The 23,005-nt window shown below is 36.5% G+C and overlaps 1 protein-coding gene across 6 annotated transcripts in view; it reads left to right on the plus strand.

Moving 5' to 3' along the window:
• The first annotated feature begins 3,383 nt into the window (after positions 1 to 3,383).
• The window catches only part of aralar1 (calcium-binding mitochondrial carrier protein aralar1), a 116,090-nt gene continuing 96,468 nt past the window's right edge, over positions 3,384 to 23,005 (plus strand). The window contains exons 1-2 of one of the 6 annotated variants that reach the window (XM_073961029.1): positions 3,384 to 3,510; positions 3,877 to 4,120. In XM_073961029.1, the coding sequence (XP_073817130.1) occupies positions 4,064 to 4,120 (57 nt within the window). In that variant the 5' untranslated portion in view covers positions 3,384 to 3,510; positions 3,877 to 4,063. Of the gene's footprint in view, positions 4,121 to 23,005 lie in introns of all 6 variants that reach the window. The other 5 variants (XM_073961023.1, XM_073961028.1, XM_073961024.1 and 2 more) reach the window with 5 other exon arrangements.

The following is a 23,005-nucleotide window of genomic DNA, read 5'->3' on the forward strand; positions in this document are numbered from 1 at the left end:
TTTTTTTTTTTTTTAATTCTGACTACAATCGAAAAAATATTGGTAATAAAAATAGGTCTTAGTACAACAGAATCTCCAGTATTCACCATTCCCGTATTAAATATTGTTTACATATATTTCGTTTCCTTTCCGCATACGAAGTAGCGGGCATTTGCTAGTTTTTACATAAAAAAGTGTCAACTTTGGTACTGCGCCAATAAACGAATACTAACGTTATTTACAAAACCTAATTATTTTCAGATGACTTGATGTGTTTTTTATTATTCTGTGCACAAAAAAATTAAAATTTCGAAACTTCAAAAATAGGGTTTTGGCCAAAAATTTCCTGATTGAAACCTATGTGCACTGTTGAGATAAAGTTGTTTCTTCTGTTATCATTATAAAAAAAAAAGTTAAGTTTACAGTAATAATGTTCAGTTATACATTTTCCTGATAATAAAACCCGTTTCTTTGGTCGATCCAATAAAAAAAGCTATTTCTGAAGGCCTTTTGTTTAGAGCTGTTGGGCATATAATTTCAGGATCTTGTTAGCAGAATAGCAAGGTGGAAATTTTGAAAATAATCCTTGAACAGTTTTTAAACTGCACTGAAACGAAAACATTGAACGAAAACATTGAACAAAAACATTGAGGTACCGGAAGGAGGTCTTCAATATAGTATATCTTCAAACTTGAGTTAAGTTTGAGGGAAATTATACCATATTTAACGGTTAATGGTGTCGATAGTTATTTTGGCCACCAACTATTTTAGATGATCACCGTAGGATTTTTTACAGTTTTGGGAGAATTGTGTCAGGAAGCATAGACTTGCCAAATGATAGCGCTGTAAACAGGACCATACCCGCTTGCCCGATGGACTAGTTCGGCATAGGAAACTCGTCGATTCTCAGCGTTACAGTAACTAGTTCCACTTCTGACCCCTCACAGTGCAATCAACGGTAAACTTTAACATGGGGATGTCATAGGAGGTAACCAATTGACACTCTATGCATTAGCTGTAGGTGGTATTGTACTAGTTCCAGGTTTACAGTCATATACCAGTTTATTTATAAAAAAGTGGTGGGAAATAGTTACAACTGACGCTTCGTCGTTTACTTGGGGATATATATGTGTCAATTGGTTCCCTTCGCATTACTTATGGATCAATTGTGAACTAGTACCACTTACCTCTAGTTTAGGACTATTTAAATTGTGACAATTGGAATTGCTAGCGGGTAGAGAGAAGAAGAGGGCGATTTGCGTATTTCCTTCGTATTCCTTTTTTATACCAGAACAATATGAATAATATGTACGAACACTAGCTTCTGTTATTGGATGCTTCATTTATATTAAAGTTATGAAGAAAATGTAAATGTGAATTATTTTTACAACTCGTCGTTTAAGTTAAGTTAATTAAGTCGTAACTGACGCCTCCTCGTTTACTTTGGGATTAAAAGGTGACAATTGGTTCCCTTCGCATTACTTAGGGACCAATATTTGTACTAGTACTGATTAGAACTACTTAAATTGCGACAATTGGAATTTTCGTCGCATTATTTACGCTCATTTGCTCTCAGTAACCGCACACTGCCGGTCGCTAGAGCAAATATTTGCCTAATGTGACCCTAGCTTAAGAAGTATCTTCGGCAAAAAATTCATAACGATACTTGAACAGCCGTTAAACTGCACTTAAGCGAAGATGTTGATCTTTTGTGAGTGATATATCCGAGGGTGCCTCCGTGGTGCAATGGTATGCAGCATCAAATTTTCAACGGTGGCAAAATATCCCTCAGTAATGTTGGCGACATTTCCTAAGTATTTCAGTCATGTAAAACTTCTCTACAAGTGGTGTTTTAAAACACGCCGTTAGGACTCGGCGATAAACAGTAGGTCCCATAACATTGATCTATTATGAATCCGTGGTGCACTCGTTGATATAAGAGAAGTCTCCCAGTCCCGTCTCGGATGTTTGTGGAACAATTATTATTCCCGAGGGTGTGGTTCGATATAGACCGTCTTGGAACTTCATGTATGCTTGGAAGAAATTTTACGATCTGCAAAGTTTCGGACAAATCGGATACTCATCAGTCATTTTAGTTGAGCCAGCAAGGTATTAAGTTTTTTGTGTCGTTAATTCAAGAAGTATGGACTTGCCAAAGTTTACAACTTGTTGCAAAAAAATCAAAAATGATCGGATGGATCCGAGACGAGTCCTCAAACTGCAGTTTTCACAAATATTGTGTGCGAAGGACGAGACCAGAAAAAATGGGTTTTACCCAGCAAAAATTCGGATCCGGAAGTCATTATGTAACCCATTACAAAGTAATGTAAACAAAAATTACTTATACTACTCATTACTAAGTAATGAGTACGGTGGCACATAATACGACGTATAAAGTTTGGGCCAATCAGAAAATCCCTGAGACATCTAACCGGCGGATTTGCCATTTTTGTTGGTGCCGTCAGGTTTTCTTGGAGCATTTTGAGCATTATCTTACGCAGTATGGACTTGCCCCTTGAAAAAATTAGCCCAAAGTAAAGTGGGCATCAAGAACAACCTGCTTAAAAAATTCCAAAATGACCGAGAGGAGGTCATAAACTGCACTTTTCCTAATTTTGTGAGGGAGCTACCCGAAGGAGTGGACCAATATTGTCTATTTTTTAAACCCGATCTATATCTAGAAGGTATAATATGATGTGCAAAATTTGGACCAAATCGATTGCTCTCTTTGAGAGTTATCGTTCACAGTGTCTTACAGAACAATTTTGAACACTTGTGGGGGAGGTACCCGAGTAATGATAGTATTATCATTACGAATATAATAATTATATTTATAAAATTAATAATTTAATTTAATAATTTTAATAACTAAATCTCATTCCTTCTTTCCACTTTACTTAATTTAACCAATATTTGTTTATAATTTATTAACATTTACTTTTACTAAAGTGTGCAAAGTATGGACCAAATCGAGAGTTATCGTCCGCACCATTTTAGCGAAAATTTTTAACTTTTGTGGGGGAGGTACCCGATTGCTTCGTTCGATATGACCCATATTCAAACTTGATCTAAGTTTAGACAAAATATAAAGATATGAAAAGTTTAGTCCTAATATGTTGATTCGTTCGAGAGTTATCGTGCGCACCAGCCACCCGGACAGACGGACGGGCAGGGCTAAGTCGACTCCAAATTGTCTAAAAAGGATTTCCTCCAAATAGACTTGGAACACAATGAGCCACCTTTTTTTCGCATCAAATGGTATAACGTATTCATCAAAATTTGCTGATTATTTTTGTCACTCACTGTAACAATATTAACATTTTATTTTCCAAACCCCGGAATGTTATTTAACAGAGAGCGAGCCAAAGAACTTTTTTTAGTTCAAGCCATTCCCCATGAAGTCTGTTATTTTCTGTTTCTTCAATCAGTTCTTCGTGGTTGGTCGTTTTATCAAGTGTTGAGCGCTTAAAAAAACCCGGAATTAAATCGAAATAATCATTCGTGCCGTATTCACACCTAAACGAAATTACGGTATAAAAAATTTTGCTTAATACAAGCAAAGTGAAACACCACCAGATATAGAGAGAAAGAGAGTGATAAAAAAGGAAAGAAAGTTGCAAATTTATTTTTGCAGTTTCTGTGTGAAAGAATTTCGAAGCGATTTGGAAAGTTTTGAAACAACAACAATAACAAGCAATAAAATAAATTGATAGGGATTTGGTTAATTAATCCCTTGTACGTAAAGGCGAGAGGGTATATAATATCCTCCCTCCCTGCAAGCCCTTACCCCTTCCAAGCACTTTTTCGAGTGTGTGGATTACAAAGAAGTGAATATTCTGAGTGTTTGAATAAAGAAGAAACAAAAAATAAGGTTAACATATTTTTTGAAAGTTCTAGAAGTGCAAAAAGTGGATTATCACAGTTGAAAAAGAAAAACTAATTTCCAAAAGGTGTTTAGCTTATTCTTTAAAGTAATCTGCGAAATTAAAAAAAGAAAAAAACTTATTCACCCTTCTTTGAGGCCATTTACCAGGAAAAGCCAGTCAACGGACCAGTCAACCCTACTTGTGAAACAAAAATTATAATGTTCAATAATTTTTGTCCAATTGATTGGATAATACAGCCAGTTCAATGTCAAGATGTAAGTTCACACCACAGACAGACAGCCAGTTTACATTGTTGTAAACATGGTATTTATTTTTATTTTCTTTGTACTTTTTGCTGTCCTATTATATTTTCTTTTCCTCTTGTTATTTTTTCTATTAAAAGCCTTTTGCAAATTTACCACCACTCCTTTTCTAACCATTTGCTCGCCCCTCTTTTATTATTGTCCCTTTAGTGTGGGTCATATTCCGTTTATCCACCGTTTTGTTTTTGTCATTGTTTATTGATTTAGTATGTAGAGAGGAGCGAGCTTAAGGAGAACTATAGAGGCGAAACGAAATGAAATAATCGAGTGTGATATAAGATGGAGAGAGAAAAATGAGGTGCTATGGTGTATTTTGTTATTGTTTGTTGTGCTTTTGATGTCCTTATATTAAGTGTGTGTGATTGTTTACCGTTGTTGTTGCTCCTTTGTTTGTTGTCCTGGGTATTTGAAATGAAAATGGTTTGCCTGCAATTGTCATTCGGTCTTTGATTTTATGACAGTTTCAATTTGTTTTTGTACCCTACACAGTATGGACTGGTATTTGCCGGCTTTTTTTAAGTATTTATTTTTTAGTATTTATTTAAGTATTTATCAGCAGACGTTGCCGGCAGAGATTTACCCTCAGCCTGTGTGAAATGATACTTTCATCTATGGAAAGATTGAAGCAATACCATTTTTCCCAAATTATGTAAACAGGACCACATGTAGAATCTCCCGTAAAATTTTTAAACTATCTTTGAACAGACCTTAAACTGCACTTAAACAAAAATGTTGAACTTTTGTGACGGAGGTACCGTAAGGAGTCGACAATATGGGCCATTTTCGAACTTAAATCAAGTTTGGACATAATATTATGTGATCCAAAAAATCCAAACCTAATTTGTACTAATCGAACCATATTAGCGAATATTTTATAACTTGTGTTAGGGATGTACCGGAAGGAGTGGATAAGCCAAGCACCATATTCGAGCTTTATCTAAGCTTCTCCGAAATATTACGATATGCTAAGTTTGGACCGACGCAGTATCCGGTTCGAGAGTTGCTGCATGCTGTGTGAACATAGCGCATAGTGAGTCGTAGTGGTCGTTTACAGAGTACGCGGTCGTTTACAGTAGCAGTCAGGTGCAGAACTGTCAAAGAGGAGTTGCTGAACGTACCGTCTGGTCTTTGGGGACTTTAATGATCATCATCAGTTTTGGTATTCTATCTTCCGCAATAGTTTGGCTGAGCAGATTAATAGCTCCCCACCGTAGCGGGTATTGAAGATCCTTATTGAATTAATACCACGAGGACAAAAATCGTTGTTTTGAATTCAGATTTTATTTTAGAACAAACTTGAAAAATATAAAATGTATACACATAAACTTCTGAAGTATAGAATACAAAACTCAAATCGTTATTGATGTAATTTAAACAAGTGAATGTTTTAGTAAAGAACAACAAAGTGTTTCAAAGAATTCAACACTCCTCCTCATTCACTGTGCGTTCTTCAGCTTAATTTGCATCCGCGACCTTGTTCTTTTTCCTGGTTACTTAGTAATAGTTTCATACTCGTAGTTGCGGTTGTTTTAAAATATTTTAAAACTCTTTTGCATTGAGTCCAATCTTCCAAAGTAGACTGAGAAACCTTTTGTGCCAATATACTTACGGCTGCCGAAATATCTGGTCTTGTGTTAACAGATATATATATATAAAAGATGCCCTATAAGCTTTCGGTATTTAGTATTTGTTTCTAAAAGCTTTGAATTTCCTCCACCTTTTCCATAACTTATGTCCATTGGACCATATTAGACCATATTCATCCACAACGAATTAGACGAATTATATTAGTCTGACAAAGTTGAAAATTTTCGAATTGATCTTCCGATACCTCAATTCCTAGATAGTGTTTTATTTCGCCCACATTTGTAATAGGGAAACGACTCTGCAAGAATGATGTTACAAGTTTGACTTGTTCATTAGTATTACACGCAATTATAATATCATCTACGTATACTAGTATGTAACAGACTTTTCTTTTACAATTCCCGAATATAAACACAAATCATTCATACTCTGTGTAAGACCCAATTCTTTAAGAACTTCATGCAAAACCGAATTCCAAATTCTAGCTGCTTGTTTCAACCCATATCTACTTTTCTTCAGAAAACATACCAATTCCTCGTTTTCATTTTTGAATCCAGGTGGTTGTTGCATGTATATTGTTTCGGTTAGCTTGCCGTTTAAGAAAGCTGTCTTGACATCCAAATGATTAACAATGAGATTTTCCTTTCCTGCGTTAGACAGTAAATTTCTGAAGGAAGTATGAGTCGCAACTGGTGCAAAAACCTCATCATAATCAACACCGTACTTTTGGGAGAAACCTTGAGCCACTAGCCGAGCTTTGAAACGACATATGCCACCATTTTCATTTCGTTTCAATTTGTAAATCCATTTACATCCTATAGCCGATCGTCCTTCTGCAAGTGTCGCAAGTTCGCAAGTCTTATTGTTTTTCATCGCCTCAATTTCTTCTTGCATAGCCTGTAACCACTGTACCTTTTCTTCGCTTTCAATGGCTTCTTTATATGTTTTTGGTTCCTTAATCTCGTTGACTGACCAAATTTCATCAACAAATCTTTTTGGTGCTATACGAAGTGAGACCAAGCTCCATAGCTTGGTATTAGCAAATGAGAGCGATGCCAACACCAGTGACCCCAAAGTCACGGAGCTGACACTGGAATTTAACAGGTGAGCATAGGCGGAACAAGTGGAAAAATCATCTGAAGAGCTGCAACATTGGAGCCGAAATAAGTTAATTGTAGACAAGTTGCTGACTGATCCGAAGAGGTGCGCAAGTATTTTAATCGACAGTTTGTCGAACACCCCGGGACTGACAGAGCGAAGAGAAGAGTAGTACGTCGCATTAGCCAAGGAGGAACCACCATAATTTACAATGGATGATGTTGCAAAGCATTTGGTACTGATGGAATCTCCATGGTAATGCTGAAACAGCTGGACTAACCAGGAATTGAGTATATCACCAAAGTTCTCAACCTGTCGCTAGCAGCCCACATCGTTCCCCAAGTCTGGAAAATGGGCAGGATAGTCCCGCTACTAAAAGGATCTCAGCAAAGGTGAATGATACTGACCAAAAACCTATTGTCTTCCTTAGACAATTGGGTTTTCTCCTCAGCGTCAGCAATTGATATACAATTGCCGATCCACAAAATCCTTTGATACTGTCAAGCACTTCACACTGTTTGAGGACAGACTTCTTCCAAACGTTGAAACGTTGGATAATACATTATGTGTGGTCCACGTCGGACGTGAATTTCAGGAAAAAGTCTAAGCTACGTAGAGTGAAACAGGAAGTGGGGTGATATCTCTGGAATTGTTCAATCTCCTCCTCTCCTGTATTGCCACCTCCCCTCCATGAGGATGAATGTACGGTCTTGGCGGGTACCTTCACTGACGTCATACACATAGCCCAGAAAGTCTGCATTCACCTTACTACTTTTCAAAAATTATACTAAACAATTAAAAAAGTATCAGTCGGCTTTGCCGACAGAGATATACCCTCAGCCTGTGTATATTGAAACAATTTTTTCCCAAAATACGTATGTATTTAGGGGGTTTTAAAAATTTTGGGCGTTGAAGAGACAAAAATGTTGATTAGGATAAAAGATCAAAAGTTTTGCGGAGGAGATACTAAAAGGAATGGATCGACATTGACCGTTATGGAAGTGGATCTCCAGCCGCAACATATGGTGCCATAGGGGGTTTTTACACTCTTCGGTCTGGTTGCTCAAGAAGTATGAACTTGCCCCTAAAAAACTTTTACCATCGTAAATGAGGCACCGAATGCAAGTAGCTTCAACAAAAATCAAAGTGATTCGATATCAGGTCTTAAAGTGAACTTATCCGAAATTTTGTGTGGGAGGTACCGGATGGAGTGGACAAATATAGTCCATATTTGAAACTGATATATATCTGGTAGATATATTAGGATGTGTAAAGTGTAGACCAATTCGGCCACTGCCTTCAAGAGTTACCGTACGAACAATTTTTCCGAACTTTTCCGAAATTCTGTGTGGGAGGTACCCGAAGCAGTAGACCGTTTGAGTCCATATTGAAACCTTATCTAAGTCTGGTACACACTTTTCGATGGGCAAAGTATGGACTAAATCGGTTACTCCCTTCAAGAGTTATCGTGCGTACAAATTTTCCGAACATTTTCGAACTTTTGTGGGGGAGGTACAGGATGGAGTGGACCGATATATCCCATCTTCGAACTTAAACTAAGTTTGGACAAAATATTACGAAAGCCAAAATTTGAACCAAATCGGTTCATCCGTTCGAGAGTTATCGTGCGCTCCAGCCAGCCAGACAGACAGACGGACGGACATTGCTCAATCGACTCCAAATTGTCTGAAACACATTTCGTCTATATAAAACCATTATTTCGATGAGGTACATTTTGCCTGTATGAAAGTGTATATACCCTCGTTAGCATAAATGCTGAGGGTATAAAAAGTCCAATCCCCTTAGATTGAAACAGGGAGTAGGATGATATCTCCGAAACTGTTTAATCTCCACATATCCTGTATTCAATCCTCCCCTCCAGGCGCTGCATTAAGATCGTAACGTATGCCGACGTATGTGCGATCTTGGCGTCAGGTTCCTTCACTGATGTCATATGTAAAAGGGTCAACTCCTATTTGATTGATCTTACCGCCTTTTTCCACGCGAGGAATATGCAAGTATCCGCCACAGAAGCGAGTTGACCCCAAAATTCTAGGGGTCACATTCGACAGCATGTTCACGCCGCTTGCGCATACATAGCTATCTGCGACAGGCTGAGATGTAGGAACAAGATCGTCATGTCTTTAGTCGGCAGCACTTGGCCACTTGATGACAGCGTATCATGCAATGGAAAAAACAGCGTGCCTCCTCATGTCTTCAGTTGACAATCTACATGAAAGATTCTTACAGTACAGCAACACAATGGCATGATCTCCTGGCTGTACTTGCTCGGGTGTTACTGGGAGAGCCACCATATGGTACTCTACGCTCGGGATGGTGCAGCCGTCTAAATTCCTATGGGGCAAGGATTGATGACATCTGGTCACCATGCGACACAGGCCTGCACAACAAACTTCTAATACATAGATAAGTCGAAATATGAAATTACGTTACGGCAAAACCTAAATTAGTGCGTTTTGCGTTCCTGTTGTTTTGAAGAACGCACAAGCAACACGAACTAATTTAGGTTTTGCCTATAAACTAAGTTTGGAAGAAATTTTTGAAAAAAGTTTGATACGGACAGAATGTGCCTCATCGAAATAATGGTTTTAGACCCCAAGTATTTTTTGATGAAATCCGTTTCAGACAATTTAGAGTAGGGATAGGTATTGGGGAGCAATAATCGATTCTTCGACATTTCGATTTTGGTCTAAAACTAAAAGTGCGATTTTTCAAATTTTTCATAGCCGCAGAAAATCGATTATTATCGACTATTCGTCGATTTTCGAGTTTTCTTTTGAACCTGTAAAACCGGCAAAACTGTATAACCGCCATGTCAAATATCTATGGGCAAACCCGAAAATCGATCACAAGATAATTGATTAGGCGATTTCCCCTCCAGACAAAAGTCGACTACTATTTTAGACTTTTGACTGCAAAAAATCGATTAATTGAAAGTCGACCTACCTATGCCTAATTTGGAGTCGATTTAGCAATGTCCGTCCGTCTGTCTGTCCGTCTAGAACGGATTAACCGATTTGGTCCAAAATTTGGCTTTTGTAATATTTTGCCCAAACTTAGTTTAAGTTCGAAGATGGGCCATATCGGTCTACTCCCTTGAGTACCTCCCTCACAAAAGTTCAAAATTTGTTGCAATTATTATGCGCACTATAACTTTCGAAGGGACTAACCGATTTGGTCTATACTTTGCACGTCGTAATATTTCTACCAGGCATAAATCAAGATAGATGGGACCACTCCTTCGGGCATCTCCCTTACAAAATTTCGGAAAAGTGCACTTTAAGACCTCCTCTCGAATCGTTTTGATTTTTCAAGTTGTTTTCTGACCAGGGTTTAATTTTTTTCATATTTGTATTGGGCTTTTCGGTGATTTTTGTTGTAACAAATTGTATTCGCTGCAAACATTACGACGGCACAAGTGCATACTTCCTGTGAAAATGGCCCGAACGCTGTAAAAACCCGCTATGGCACCATGTGTAGTGGATGGAGCGCACGATATCTCTCGAACGGACTAACCAATTCGGTACTATATTTGACAGTTGAAATATTTTGCGCAAACTTAAAGCAAGTTTTAGATGGGCCATATGGGTCCACTTTTTTGGGTATCTCCACCACAAAAGTTTAAAGCTTTTCGCTAAAGTGGTGCACACGATAACTCTCGAAGGCACTAACCAATTTGGTCAATATATCGCACATCGTAATTTTTCTACGAATATGAACTATATACGTCAATTCCTTCGAGTACCTCCCACACAAAATTTCGGAAAAGTGCAGTTTAGGACCTCTTCTTTGATTTGTTTATGAGTGGCAAGTCCATACTTCTTGATAAAATGACCCGAAAGCTGTAAAAACCCCTGCGTTCAGCATGTGTTGTGGTTGATGCGCACGTCAACTCTCGAACCAAATACTGCGTTGGTCCACACTTTGCATATCGTACTATTTTTTTGAATATTATATGAAATTCGAAGGTGCTGCTTATAGGTCCACTCCTTCCGGTAGCTCCCTCACAAAAGTTGGAAAATATTCTCTAAAATGGTACGCACGATATTTATGAGATGTCGCGCGTACCATTTTAGAGCATCCGATTTGGTCCAAACTTTCGATTTCGAAATATTTTGTCCAAACTTAGTTTATGTTCAAAAGTGGCCCCGTCCATTCCTAGGGGTACCACCAACACAAATGTTTAACATGTTTGTATAAGCGCGGTTAAAGGTCTGTTGCAAATTTTACCGAAGGTACTCCTAGTTGCCCTGTTTACAGCGATATTATGTTTTTCGTGGGCAAGTTCATGTTTCCTAATGTGATGGTCCAAAAGCTCTAAATTATATGGTGACCAATTGGGTGCCACCGTGGTGCAATTGCACGCTTCTGGTCGTAGGCTCGATTCCCCGGCCAGGTAACATCAAATGTTTTCAACCGTGGCAAAATACCCCTCAGTAATGTGGCGACATTTCCTAAGTATTATAGCCATGTAAAACTTCTCTACATGTGGTGTCTTAGGACGCGCCGTTCGTATTCGGCGATATACAGTAGGTCCCATATCATTGTGCTAATATGAATCGGGGTGCACTCATTGATATGAGAGTAGTCTCCTTTTTCCCGTCTGGGATGTTTGTATAACAATTATTATTAACTTGAATGACTGTTGGGCGTGATATCTATCGAGATGAATGACTCCCAAAATATGACCCAGTTCCAAAATGGACTATGTCGGTCCATTCCATTAGGTACATCCCCCGCAAAAATTTTGAACTTTAATCTAAATCCATATTTTTGTCCGCAAGTTCATACGCCCAAAATTCTGAATTAACGCAGATTAAGGGTATATCTCTGTCGGCAAAGCCGACTGATACTTTTTTACTTGTTAAGCTTTGAGATCGATGGTCAATTTTAAAAATCTTATATTCACATTTTATATAACCTTTTTGTGAAATAAAGGTCGCCTCAAGGACATTGTTGATATTTTTGTTTATATTTCCAATTCTTTTGTTACACTAAAAATTAAACAATGAGTCTTGTGAATTCTACTCCTGGATTGGCATTCTGTTATTTAATATTCGATTATTTACCAAGCTATTATTAACAATTCTCTAAGGATATAATTGGCAATTTAATACTAACAAACTGGAAAAGAACAAAAGGCACACCTTTCAAAAAGGATATTCGATATTTGGTTTCATATTTTCACCTTTTTTATTGTTAACGATTTCTCTTCTCGTTTTCCTCCCTTTTCAATGCCATTAGTTGGTGTAGCAATAATGACGCTTAACGGAAATGGATGAATGTGGATGACATGTTTTTTATAGTTGCGTTTTTTTATTCTATCTTTTCCATTTCCGTTTGTTAAATACGTCAAGTGTTTATATCAGAAATCGTGTGGAAATGTTGTCATAGAGCCTGACACGTGTAATGAAGCATTTATTATAAAAAAAAGAAAAATACCATTATAATAAGCAATGGCCTTGTGAATATCCTGAGGAAAAAACGGAAATAATTTAGAGATGGATTATGGTGGCATTATGGCGTTATTGGAAGAAGTATAATTAACTATATTATTAGTTTATAAAATTTATGGGTGTATGGAATATTACGATTACAAAAAGTTAATTCATATTCAAGTTAGGACGAAAATTGAGCACTAAAGTTAATGCAGGTTTTATTTATTCATTTATTGGTCAAATAGGCTCTGAGAGTTTCTCATGGCTGATGGGCCGTTGAACCTTACTATTTAAGGAAATGTGTAAATACATCGTTTTACTTAATACCGTGCCACATCCGAAATTCCACAAAATTTCATGAAAATAGGTTCGATAGTTTTCCAGATATAATATACTTAACAAGTAACAAGTTTGGCCAGGCCGAACTTTTTATACCCTTCACCATAAAATATTCTTACCAAAATGGAATAAGTATTTTCCTTGAATGTCCACAATTTAAGGTGCAAAAATAATCCAAATGCCTAAATTATTTAATGTAATTTAAACAAAATGTGTTCAATCAGGTGGTAATTTTATATGGGGCTATATTAAAGTGTAGGTCCACACTTTGATAGGCAATTTTTTATGGAAAAGTTTTGTGACTGCAGGGAACATAAAATGTCCAATTACGGGTAACTCCGTCAAACAATGTTGCTAAAACCCTCAAAATACCGAAAATCGGGAGGTACGATGTATGGGGACTACACCTAAACACGGACCTATGTTTAAAATTTTTGGTTGGGAAGTTTCGTGACTGCAGAGAACTTCAACCGTACCGTTATATGGGAGCTATACCAAAACATGGGCCGATAGCCCATCTTCGAAGTTGACCTGCCTATAGAAAAAATATACATAGGTGCAAAAATCTAGTGTTCTAGCTCAATTGATTGGAACAGACAAACACGGCTAGATCGACTCAGAATTTTATCCAAACGGAAAAACAAACTTAATATACCCTCAATACTACGGTAGAGGGTATAAAAAGTGGCCGTGGTCGGGACTTCGGGCAAAAAGAAAGAAAATTTGATGGAGGTCGCAACCACCATTGTCTCTAAAATAAATAAGTTTAGTAAAAATAGCGATTATAAATAGGGTGTCCAAAAAACCGGTTTTTCCAAACAAAACGGTTTTCGGTTAACCGCAATTTTCAGTTTTTTCAAAAACCGGTTTTCGGTTTTCAAAAATTTTCCAAACCGGTTAACCGGTTTAAACCGGTTTTGTAAAATAGGTACAAAATTGCTCATAATTGATAAATATTTGATTAAAAATGTGCGGCAAGGGGTAAATTAAGTATAACTAATTCATTATTATATAATTATCTGATAATATCCTTGTTATTTAACATTCAACCTTAAAGTGGAGACAGCAAACATATGCCAGAAATTGTGCTCTAAAAATAGTAAAAGCCCTTACAAATATACGATTGTGTACCAAAGGAATTAAATTTACATTTTATTAAGTCTGGATTCTCATTCTTGCGTTGCCGGAATCAAAATGTACTTTGTTATCGTTACCCTTTACAACCTTAAATTCGACTAGTTCTTAGTTTACTGAAATAATTCAAAAACGTATGAATAACGTCATTCAAACAACCGTGTGATATTACGTATACGCAGTTTTTTCATAGATCGTTCAATTGAACTATATTGGAATTGTGCCATTTTACACTAAATATTTTCAAGTTTAAAGGTATCTATCTGACATTTATAATTTAGCCGTACCTTTTGTTAGTTATGTTTAGTTTACTTTCAAGAATACAATTGTAATGAAATTTTAAAAATATTACTACTTTTTTAAAACCGGTTAACCGACACAAATAACCGGTTTTTTCGGTTAACCGAAAATTACGTTTTTGGCGAAAACCGGTTTCGGTTTTGTAACTCAAAACCGGTTAACCGGTTAACCGGTTTCGGTTTTGGACACCCTAATTATAAAACAATAGGCCCTCGAAATTCATAAGCAAATATATAGCATTTTGGACCATTTTCTGAAAATTTCATGAAGTTAGGTTCAGTAGTTTTGAAAAAAATAATGTATTGAAAACAAAATATGCAGCTTATTTTCACAGGGGCTATCATTCATTGTACATTTCCTGGAAATTTCAAAATCGGTTCAGTAGTTTTGTTGATATAACATATTTAAAAAAGAGAGCGTATAAGTGGACCTGGTCAAATTCTCTTTCCAATAAAACCTAAGTTGGATTATGACAAATATTTCAAAAAAATTTCAAAAAATATCCAAATCGGTCCAAACGTTCTCATCTTTTGCAATTACCAAGGAACGACATTTGATTTTTATTTATAAAGATTTTTTCTCAATACCTTTTAATAATCACCTCTTTTGTGAACTTGAGTTTGAATTATTATTATCTCGCATTTTTCCAAATTGTTTACAAGGAAAAACAAGTGAGCAAAGGCTATGACGGGACGGGGCCGACCATGTGATACCCTACACCACTACCCCTGTGCATAAGGTTTTCACTGGTAAACATTTCTTTTAGGGAATATAATCCGACTATCACCAAAAATAATATGCCTCTTTCTCTCTGGGACCCCCATAAGCAACAAAACTTTCGTGACCATCATATCAAAATTACGACCTGTAGCTTGATTGCAAAAAATGGAAGAATTGGATGCATTACCGACTATTGTGGTATCTCCCTTGTTTGACCACCTTCGCCAACCTGCTTTACGCCAATGTAAAGGTAATATTTTCTTCTTCCATTGACAGGTTTTGCTGTTGGAATACCCCTACTAAAAGCCAATATATTCACAAAGAATAAAACTTTGAATTTGTCTCCAAATGAGTTTTTGCCCATTCCGACCCCTAAATATTATCCGACCATCATTAAAATCAGTAGTATTGCCATATCTCTGCTATTTGACCACTACATCGCTGGAAAGGTGATATTTTCTAATTTCCTTGCCAGGTTTTGCTTTTGATATACCTCTTAAAGAAACAGAGATATTGGCTTTGAAATAAAACGTTGACCTTTCTCCAAATAAGTGTTTGCCCATTCCGACCCCTGAATATTATCCGACCATCATCAAAATCAATAGGCTTCTTCATCTCCCAGCAAACCAATCGTACCGATATCGTAACGAAATCGGAACAAATTTCGGACGTTACGTCCGATATCTGATCCGAAATCGTAGCGATATCTTAACGAAAGTTGTATGAAGTGGTTGACATAATTTCGGAACGAAATGTCGGAGCGAAATCGGATCGATTTCGGTCAGAATTCGCAACGAAATCGGAAGAAAATCCTTGGGAAATTCGGAATTCGAATTTCTTCCTCCGAATTTTCGTACAGATTTCTGAACGATTTCGGAATAATGTCGTATGAAAATCTGAGGTACCTTCCGAACTTTCGTAAAGGTTTCTGAACAATTTTGGAATAATTTCGTATGATTTTCGAAGGAAAACATTTTTCTCTGATGCCTCTTTTTTATTGATAAATTTTTTTATTGGAAGATTATAATTTCAAAGATATCTAATGATTTTCACTGTTGTTATCATTTTGTAGTTATAGTAGAACAATGTAAACTTTGTGTACGAATATGTTGAGTGTATCAGCACTAGCTTGAATTATTAAATGTTGAATTTATATTTAAAATATTTAAAAAACGTATATGCGAATTTTATAACCAACCATTTTGTTTTTCGTCAACAAACTAAAATGTTACTTTTTAGATATATACAAAAGGTGGTTGTTGTGCGAAAGGAAAATTGTTTCCGATATATCGATCCGAATTCGTAACGAAATCGGAAGAAAAACATTAGCAAATTCGAAGGGAAATTTACTTCCGACATTTTCTCCGAAATCGGAACGAAATCTGAACAAATTCCCCTACGAAAAATCGTATAGAAATCGATACGAAATCTGAACGATTTTGCTTCCGAAATTGTTTCGATATGTCGGACATCCGACATTTGGTTTGCTGGGCTGTGAGACCCCCATTAACCCTCAAATTTTCGTGACGATCCGATCAAAATTGCGACCTGTAGCGTGATTTCCAAAAAAATAGAAAAATGGGATGTATTACCGACTATTGCGATATCTCCGTTATTTGGTTACCTACGCCGACCTAGTTTACATCATTGTAAAGACGGGATCTTCTACTTTCATAGTCAGGCTTTGCTTTTGGAAAATTTTCAACCAAAGCTGTGATATTCGTCAATATAATTAAAATCGCAAAAATTTAAATTGGGGTTTTATTTGCTACTATTGTGATGTCTTCGTTGTTTGATCACCTACGAGCACCTACTTTACATCATTCGAAAGGTGATATTTTCTGCTTTCATTGTCAGGTTTTGCTTTTGGTATACCCCATATAAAAGCTGAGATATTCGCTTTGGAAAAAACGTTGTCTTTTTATCCACCTAAGTTTTTTTGCCCTTTCCGACCCCTAAATATTATCCGACCATCACCAAAATCAATAGACTTCTTCCCCTCCGAGACCCCCATCAACATCCAAAATTTCGTGACGATCCAATCAAAATTGCGACCTGTAGCGTGATTACAAGGTTTAGATGGACAGACGGACAGACGGGCGGACTGACGGACGGACACACATAGCCAGATCGACTCAGCTCGTCGAGACATTCAATTTGGTATATACAAGTATGGGTCTACGACCATTATTTCGATGCGTTACAAACTTTTTGGCCAAAACCAACTTATAATACCCTCCCCACATAGTGGTGTAGGGTATAATAATAAAATTCCCATCATTGTTGTGTTAAAAATGATATGTATGTATGTAGTTTATTATTTTCATTATAATAACAACAAAACATTCAGAGAAAATGACACTTTGAGTCTAGGAGGCTACATTGTCTGGTACAAAAAAGGACTTTGTTTTTATTCAAAACATGAATAATAACAAGTAACAACACTGCAAAATCAGGCCGGTATCATTGTGTTATTATCACCACCAGCATTTCTTTTTATAAGCCTATCATAGTAACGAGAATGAATGTTGTGCTATTTGTGTCCTTGTAAAGGAACGACAACGAGACAATTTGAATATGAATGTGACCTTTTTGTCAGGAAAAAAAAATAAAAAAATAATAAAACACATACACACACCCAGACAAACAGAACAACTGGTGGAAGGACGTTCTGGTCCTACAATAAAACACGTAATGCTGTCACTTGACACAAGTAACAGATTTTAATAATAGGCAGCAATGCTGATAATATTTCAAAGTCAATGTCGAACATAAATTATATATTTATTATTTGTTTCTTTAAAGGGTTAATTAGTTATTACCACGATCCTTATGGTTTACTTGTAGAAAATACAATTTCCTGGAAATTCCAAGGAGCACCAAGGGGAGTAATTCTCATGTCTGAGAGTGCAGATCGATTATATTTGTATAACCTCCACCGTAGCGCATTGAAATAATCATTTCTGACCCTATGTATGTATTAGGGTGGTTTTAAAAACTCGATGTCTGATTTTTTAGCCGGCAACCCCCCTAAAGTGTTTAGTTTTTATTAATGATTTTAAAATTATTAATTAATTTTGAAAAAATGAAAAGAACTGTCAATTCTCATACCTTTCACGAAAAGCCACATCGCCTGCATGGAGGAAAAACAGGCCTCTCTAACTTGGGTCCCAAACATATTTTGCAACAAACATATATGTATATGTTTGCAACAGTTCCTAACTGTTCCAGAACTAAAAAGTTTTTAAAATTTTTACCACTTTTACACATTTTGCGTTCCCGTACACAAAATTTATATGAAAGTCGTTTACAACTTTTACGACTTTTACCACTTTATAAAGTACGGGAACAGGCCATATGTTTGGGCCCTGCAAACAAATATATATTTCGGTGCAAACAAATATTTGTTTGGATAAAATATATATACAAATCCAAAAGCCACAAAACACATACACACATTTATAAATGATGGTGGTTTTTCTTTTATTTAAATGCATAGAAATACCAAACACAACAGCAACAACAAACATATAGGTACATACAAAATTCCAAATACAAGAAAGAAAAACAAGTAAGAACGGCTTTAAGTTCGGCCCGGCCGAACTTGTTATACCCTCCACCACGAGTGGTATTTAAGTACAATGGAACAATTATTTTCTTTTCGTTTATGAGGAAGACTTAAAACCAAATTTCATCAATTTCGGTAAAACTGTTTCTACCGATTTCTTCATAAAAATATTTTTTGGAGCTCTAAGCCTCGATTTTCATCAAATTTCAAGACCCTAATACAAATTTTTGCACAATATTTGTTGTCAATCAACACTAACGGCATTTATTTATAATTATAAATAGTTTTTTGTTAAAGTTTACCACATCTAACAAAGGGTTTGTGTAAATTCTTAGGGTGGTTCTATCCTGGTGAACCATTAAAAAATGCTAATATTTTGACATTTTTTCATAAAGCGAGTAAAAAGTATCGTTATAACGCATATGTGAAACGTGTTAGGTATTGAAAATATCGGGTACTATAAACTCTACATGTCCACAAAGTTATAATTTACAATTAATCTCCTTTCGTCAGATATAACGGTATTTGTAGAAAAATATTGGTTGGTTCTATGCAGATGGTTGGTTCTATTATGACAAATGAATTAATGTTATTACCAATATTAAATGCGATTTTTTCTTTGTCCAATAAAATATTTTCATTCACTTTTTTGGTTAAATTAGAAAACAAGTAAAAAAGTATCAGTCGTCTGCGAACATTTTTGAACTTTTTTGGGGGAGGTACCTGAAGGAGTGGACCGATATGGCTTATCTTCGAACTTAAACTAAGTTTGAACAAAATATTACGAAGACCACATTTTGCACCGAATCGGTAGATCCGTTCGAGAGTTATCTTGCGCCCCAACCACTACACACGGTGTCATAGGGGTTTTTTGCACCTTTAAGACTACTTTCTCAGGAAGTATGGACTTGCCCCTGATGAAACTTGCACCGTAGTATTGGGGGCAGTGAATACAAGTTGCTACAACAAAAATCAAAGCGATTCGAGAGCAGGTTCTAAACTGAACTTTTCCGAAATTTTGTGTGGGAGGTACACGAAGGAGTGGACCGATAGAGTCCATATTGGAACCTCACCTAAGCCTGGTAGGAATTTCACGATATGCAAAGTATGGACCAAATCGGTTACTCCCTTCAAGAACATTTTCGAACTTTTGTGGGGGAGGTACCGGAAGGAGTTGACCAATATAACCCATCTTGGAACTTAAACTAAGTTTGGACAAAATATTACGACAGACAAATTTTGGACCGAATCGGTTGATCCGTTCGAGAGTTATCGTGCGCTCCAGCCAGCCAGACAGACAGACGGTCGGGGCTAAATCAACGCTAAATTGTCTGAAACACATTTCGTCCAAACATACTTGCGGTCTAAAACCATTATTTCGATGAGGCACATTTTGCCCGCATGAAAGTGTATATACCCTCCTTAGCATAAATGCTGAGGGTATAATTACCAATTATAAAATGTATTGGGCATTTAATTTACATACTAACAAGTAAAAAAGCAAAGCCGACAGAGATATACCCTCAGCCTGTGTATATTGAAACAATTTTTTCCTAAAATACGTATGTATTTAGGGGGTTTTAAAAATTTTGGGCATTTGAACCGACAAAAATGTTTATTAGGATTAAAGATCAAAAGTTTTGCGGAGGATATACTAAAAGGAATGGATCGACATTGAACGTTATGGAAGTGGATCTCCAGCCACAACATATGGTGCCATAGGGGTTTTTTACACCTTTCGGGCTGTTTGCTCAAGAAGTATGGACTTGCCCCTAAAAAACTTTTACCATCGTAATAGAGGCAGCGAATGCAAGTTGCTTCAACAAAAATCAAAGTGATTCGATATTAGGACATAAAGTGAACTTATCCGAAATTTTGTGTGGGAGGTACCGGATGGAGTGGACAAATATAGTCCATATTTGAACCTGATCTATATCTGGTAGATATATTAGGATGTGTAAAGTATAGACCAATTCGGCCACTCCCTTCAAGAGTTACCGTACGAACAATTTTTCCGAACATTTTTGAACTTTTGTGGGGGAGGTACCTGAAGGAGTGGACCAATATGGCTTATCTTCAAACTTAAACTATGTTTGGACAAAATATTACTAAGGCCATATTGTGGACCGAATAGGCAGATCCGTTCGAGAGTTATCTTGGGCTCCAACCACCTCACACGGTGTCATAGGGGTTTTTTGCAACTTTCAGGCTATTTTATCAGGATGAAACTTGTACCGTCGTATGGAGGGCAGTGAATACAAGTTGCTTAAACAAAAATCAAAGCGGGGGGTACCCGAAGGAGTGGACCTATTGAGAGCATATTGGAACCTCATATTACTCTGGTAGAAAGTTTACTCTATACAAAGTATGGACCAAATCGGTCACTCCCTTCAAGAGTTATCGTGCGCACAAACTTTCCGAAGATTTTCGAACTTTTGTGGGGGAGGTACCGGAAGGAGTGGACCGATGTAGGTCATCTTCGAACTTAAACTAAGTTTGGGCAAAATATTACGAAAGCCAAAATTTGAACCGAATCGGTTCATCCGTTCGAGAGTTATCGTGCGCTCCAGCCAGCAGGACAGACAGACAGACGGACATGGCTAGATCGACTCAAAATTGTCTGAAACACATTTCGTCCAAACATACTTGGGGTCTAAAACCATTATTTCGATGAGGCACATGTTCATCGTATCAAAGTGTATATACCCTCCTTAGCCTAAAGGCTGAGGGTATAAAAGCACCATTTCTTTATGAAAACACAAAACACTGATTTATTCACTCATTTTACCGTCTTCACTCAACGATTGTCTTGAAGTAACTCAAGAAAAAAAATGGTTGGCTAACTGTGAGTTACAGAACAAAATACCTGCTTGTGAAAGAATAAATCGCAACAACAACAATAAAGAACGAAACACAATAGTTTGGCCGCATACCGCATACACACCACAAATTCAAAAACAAACTTTTTCGCAGTCCCGTCGCCGCTTCTGCGTGTTTGGATCCAAACATATATTTGTTTGCAACAAATGCCAAACATATATTTGTTTAGATCCAAATATATTTCTAATATATATTTTTCTGTGTGTACTATGATTACAAAAATTAATGGATAGACGGAGGGACATGCATAAATCGACTCAGAAAATGATTCTATGTATATCCCTAAAAGCAGCTATTGGTTTATCTCCCTTCCTTTTGCATATCACATACAAATGCACAAAGACACAATGTGGTGTAGGGTGTAACAAGTAAAAAAACCCAGCAAACCAATCGTACCGATATCGTAACGAAATCGGAACAAAATTCGGACGATACGTCCGATTTCGGTTCCGAAATCGTAACGATATCTTAACGAAAGTTGTATAAAGTGGTTGACGTAATTTCGGAACGAAATGTCGGAGCGAAATCGGATCGATTTTGGTCAGAAAATTTTGCTCTGACGCCTCTTTTTTATTGATCAATTTTTCTTTTTTTTATTGGAAGATTGTACTTTCAATGATTTCACTGTTAATGATTTTCACCGTTATCATTTTGTAGTTATAGTATAACAATGTAAACCTTGTGTACGAATATGTTGAGTCTATCAGCACTAGCTTAGATTATTATATGTTGCATTTATATTTAAAATATTTAAAAATTGTATATGCGAATTTTAAAACCAACCAAACAATAACAAACTAAAATGTTTCTTGTTAGATATATACAAAAGGTTGTTGTTGTGCGAAGGGAAATTTGTTTCCGACATATCGATCCGAATTCGTACCGAAATTGGAAGAAAAACATTAGCATATTCGAAGGGAAATTTACTTCCGACATTCTGAACGAAATCTGTACGAATTTACCTACGAAAAATTATTTAGAAATCGGAACGAAATCTGAACGATTTTGCTTCCGAAATTGTTCCGATGTGTCGGACATCAGATATTTGGTTTGCTGGGAAAGGATCTTGCCGACTAATACGCAACAAAATTTTGGAAGACACATGAACCGAATAACTCATTACAAAATAATGATTGTCCTATACGACACTAAAGAATTCCAACCATACAATGGTTCCAACCATTACAAATTCGTTCTTCAAGACAAATTATCGAATAATTTAATAACAACATATCGGCATTGATATTAAACTATCCACTTTGAAGTCAGAAGATTCCTGCCAATTGCTTTGCACGAAAAAAATCTTAAATTCCAGCATTTTCAATAGTTTAATTGACACTCGTAACAGCAACGTAAGCCTCACAGCTTGAGAAGAAATCCGTCACACAGCTTTTCATTAATGTAAGGACCGCTTTGAAATATAAGAAGAACACAAACAACGGCAATAAGTCAAAGAACGAAAGCAAAACAGCTTAGGGCAATAAAATGGCAAAACAAAAGAACGCTGACGATATAATCCAAAAATAAAAAGCATACTTAAGCAGAAAGGGAGGGCATAAAACTAAGCCATAAAAAGGAAATGAATGGAAAACGTGCATTTCATAGTTGTTTTGTTTTTCTTTACAATTCTATTATTCACCACTTGTAGGCAAATTGGCCAAAAAACAAGAATGGATAATGTGCATTGCACTGCAATTATGTATTTTTGTAATCATCTGTAAACCACTTCGAAACATAAAAATTATAGAATAT

This window comes from Musca autumnalis, unplaced genomic scaffold, assembly GCF_047663935.1.
Source record: "Musca autumnalis isolate F117 unplaced genomic scaffold, ASM4766393v1 scaffold_1, whole genome shotgun sequence".
Taxonomy (NCBI): Eukaryota; Metazoa; Arthropoda; class Insecta; order Diptera; family Muscidae; genus Musca; species Musca autumnalis.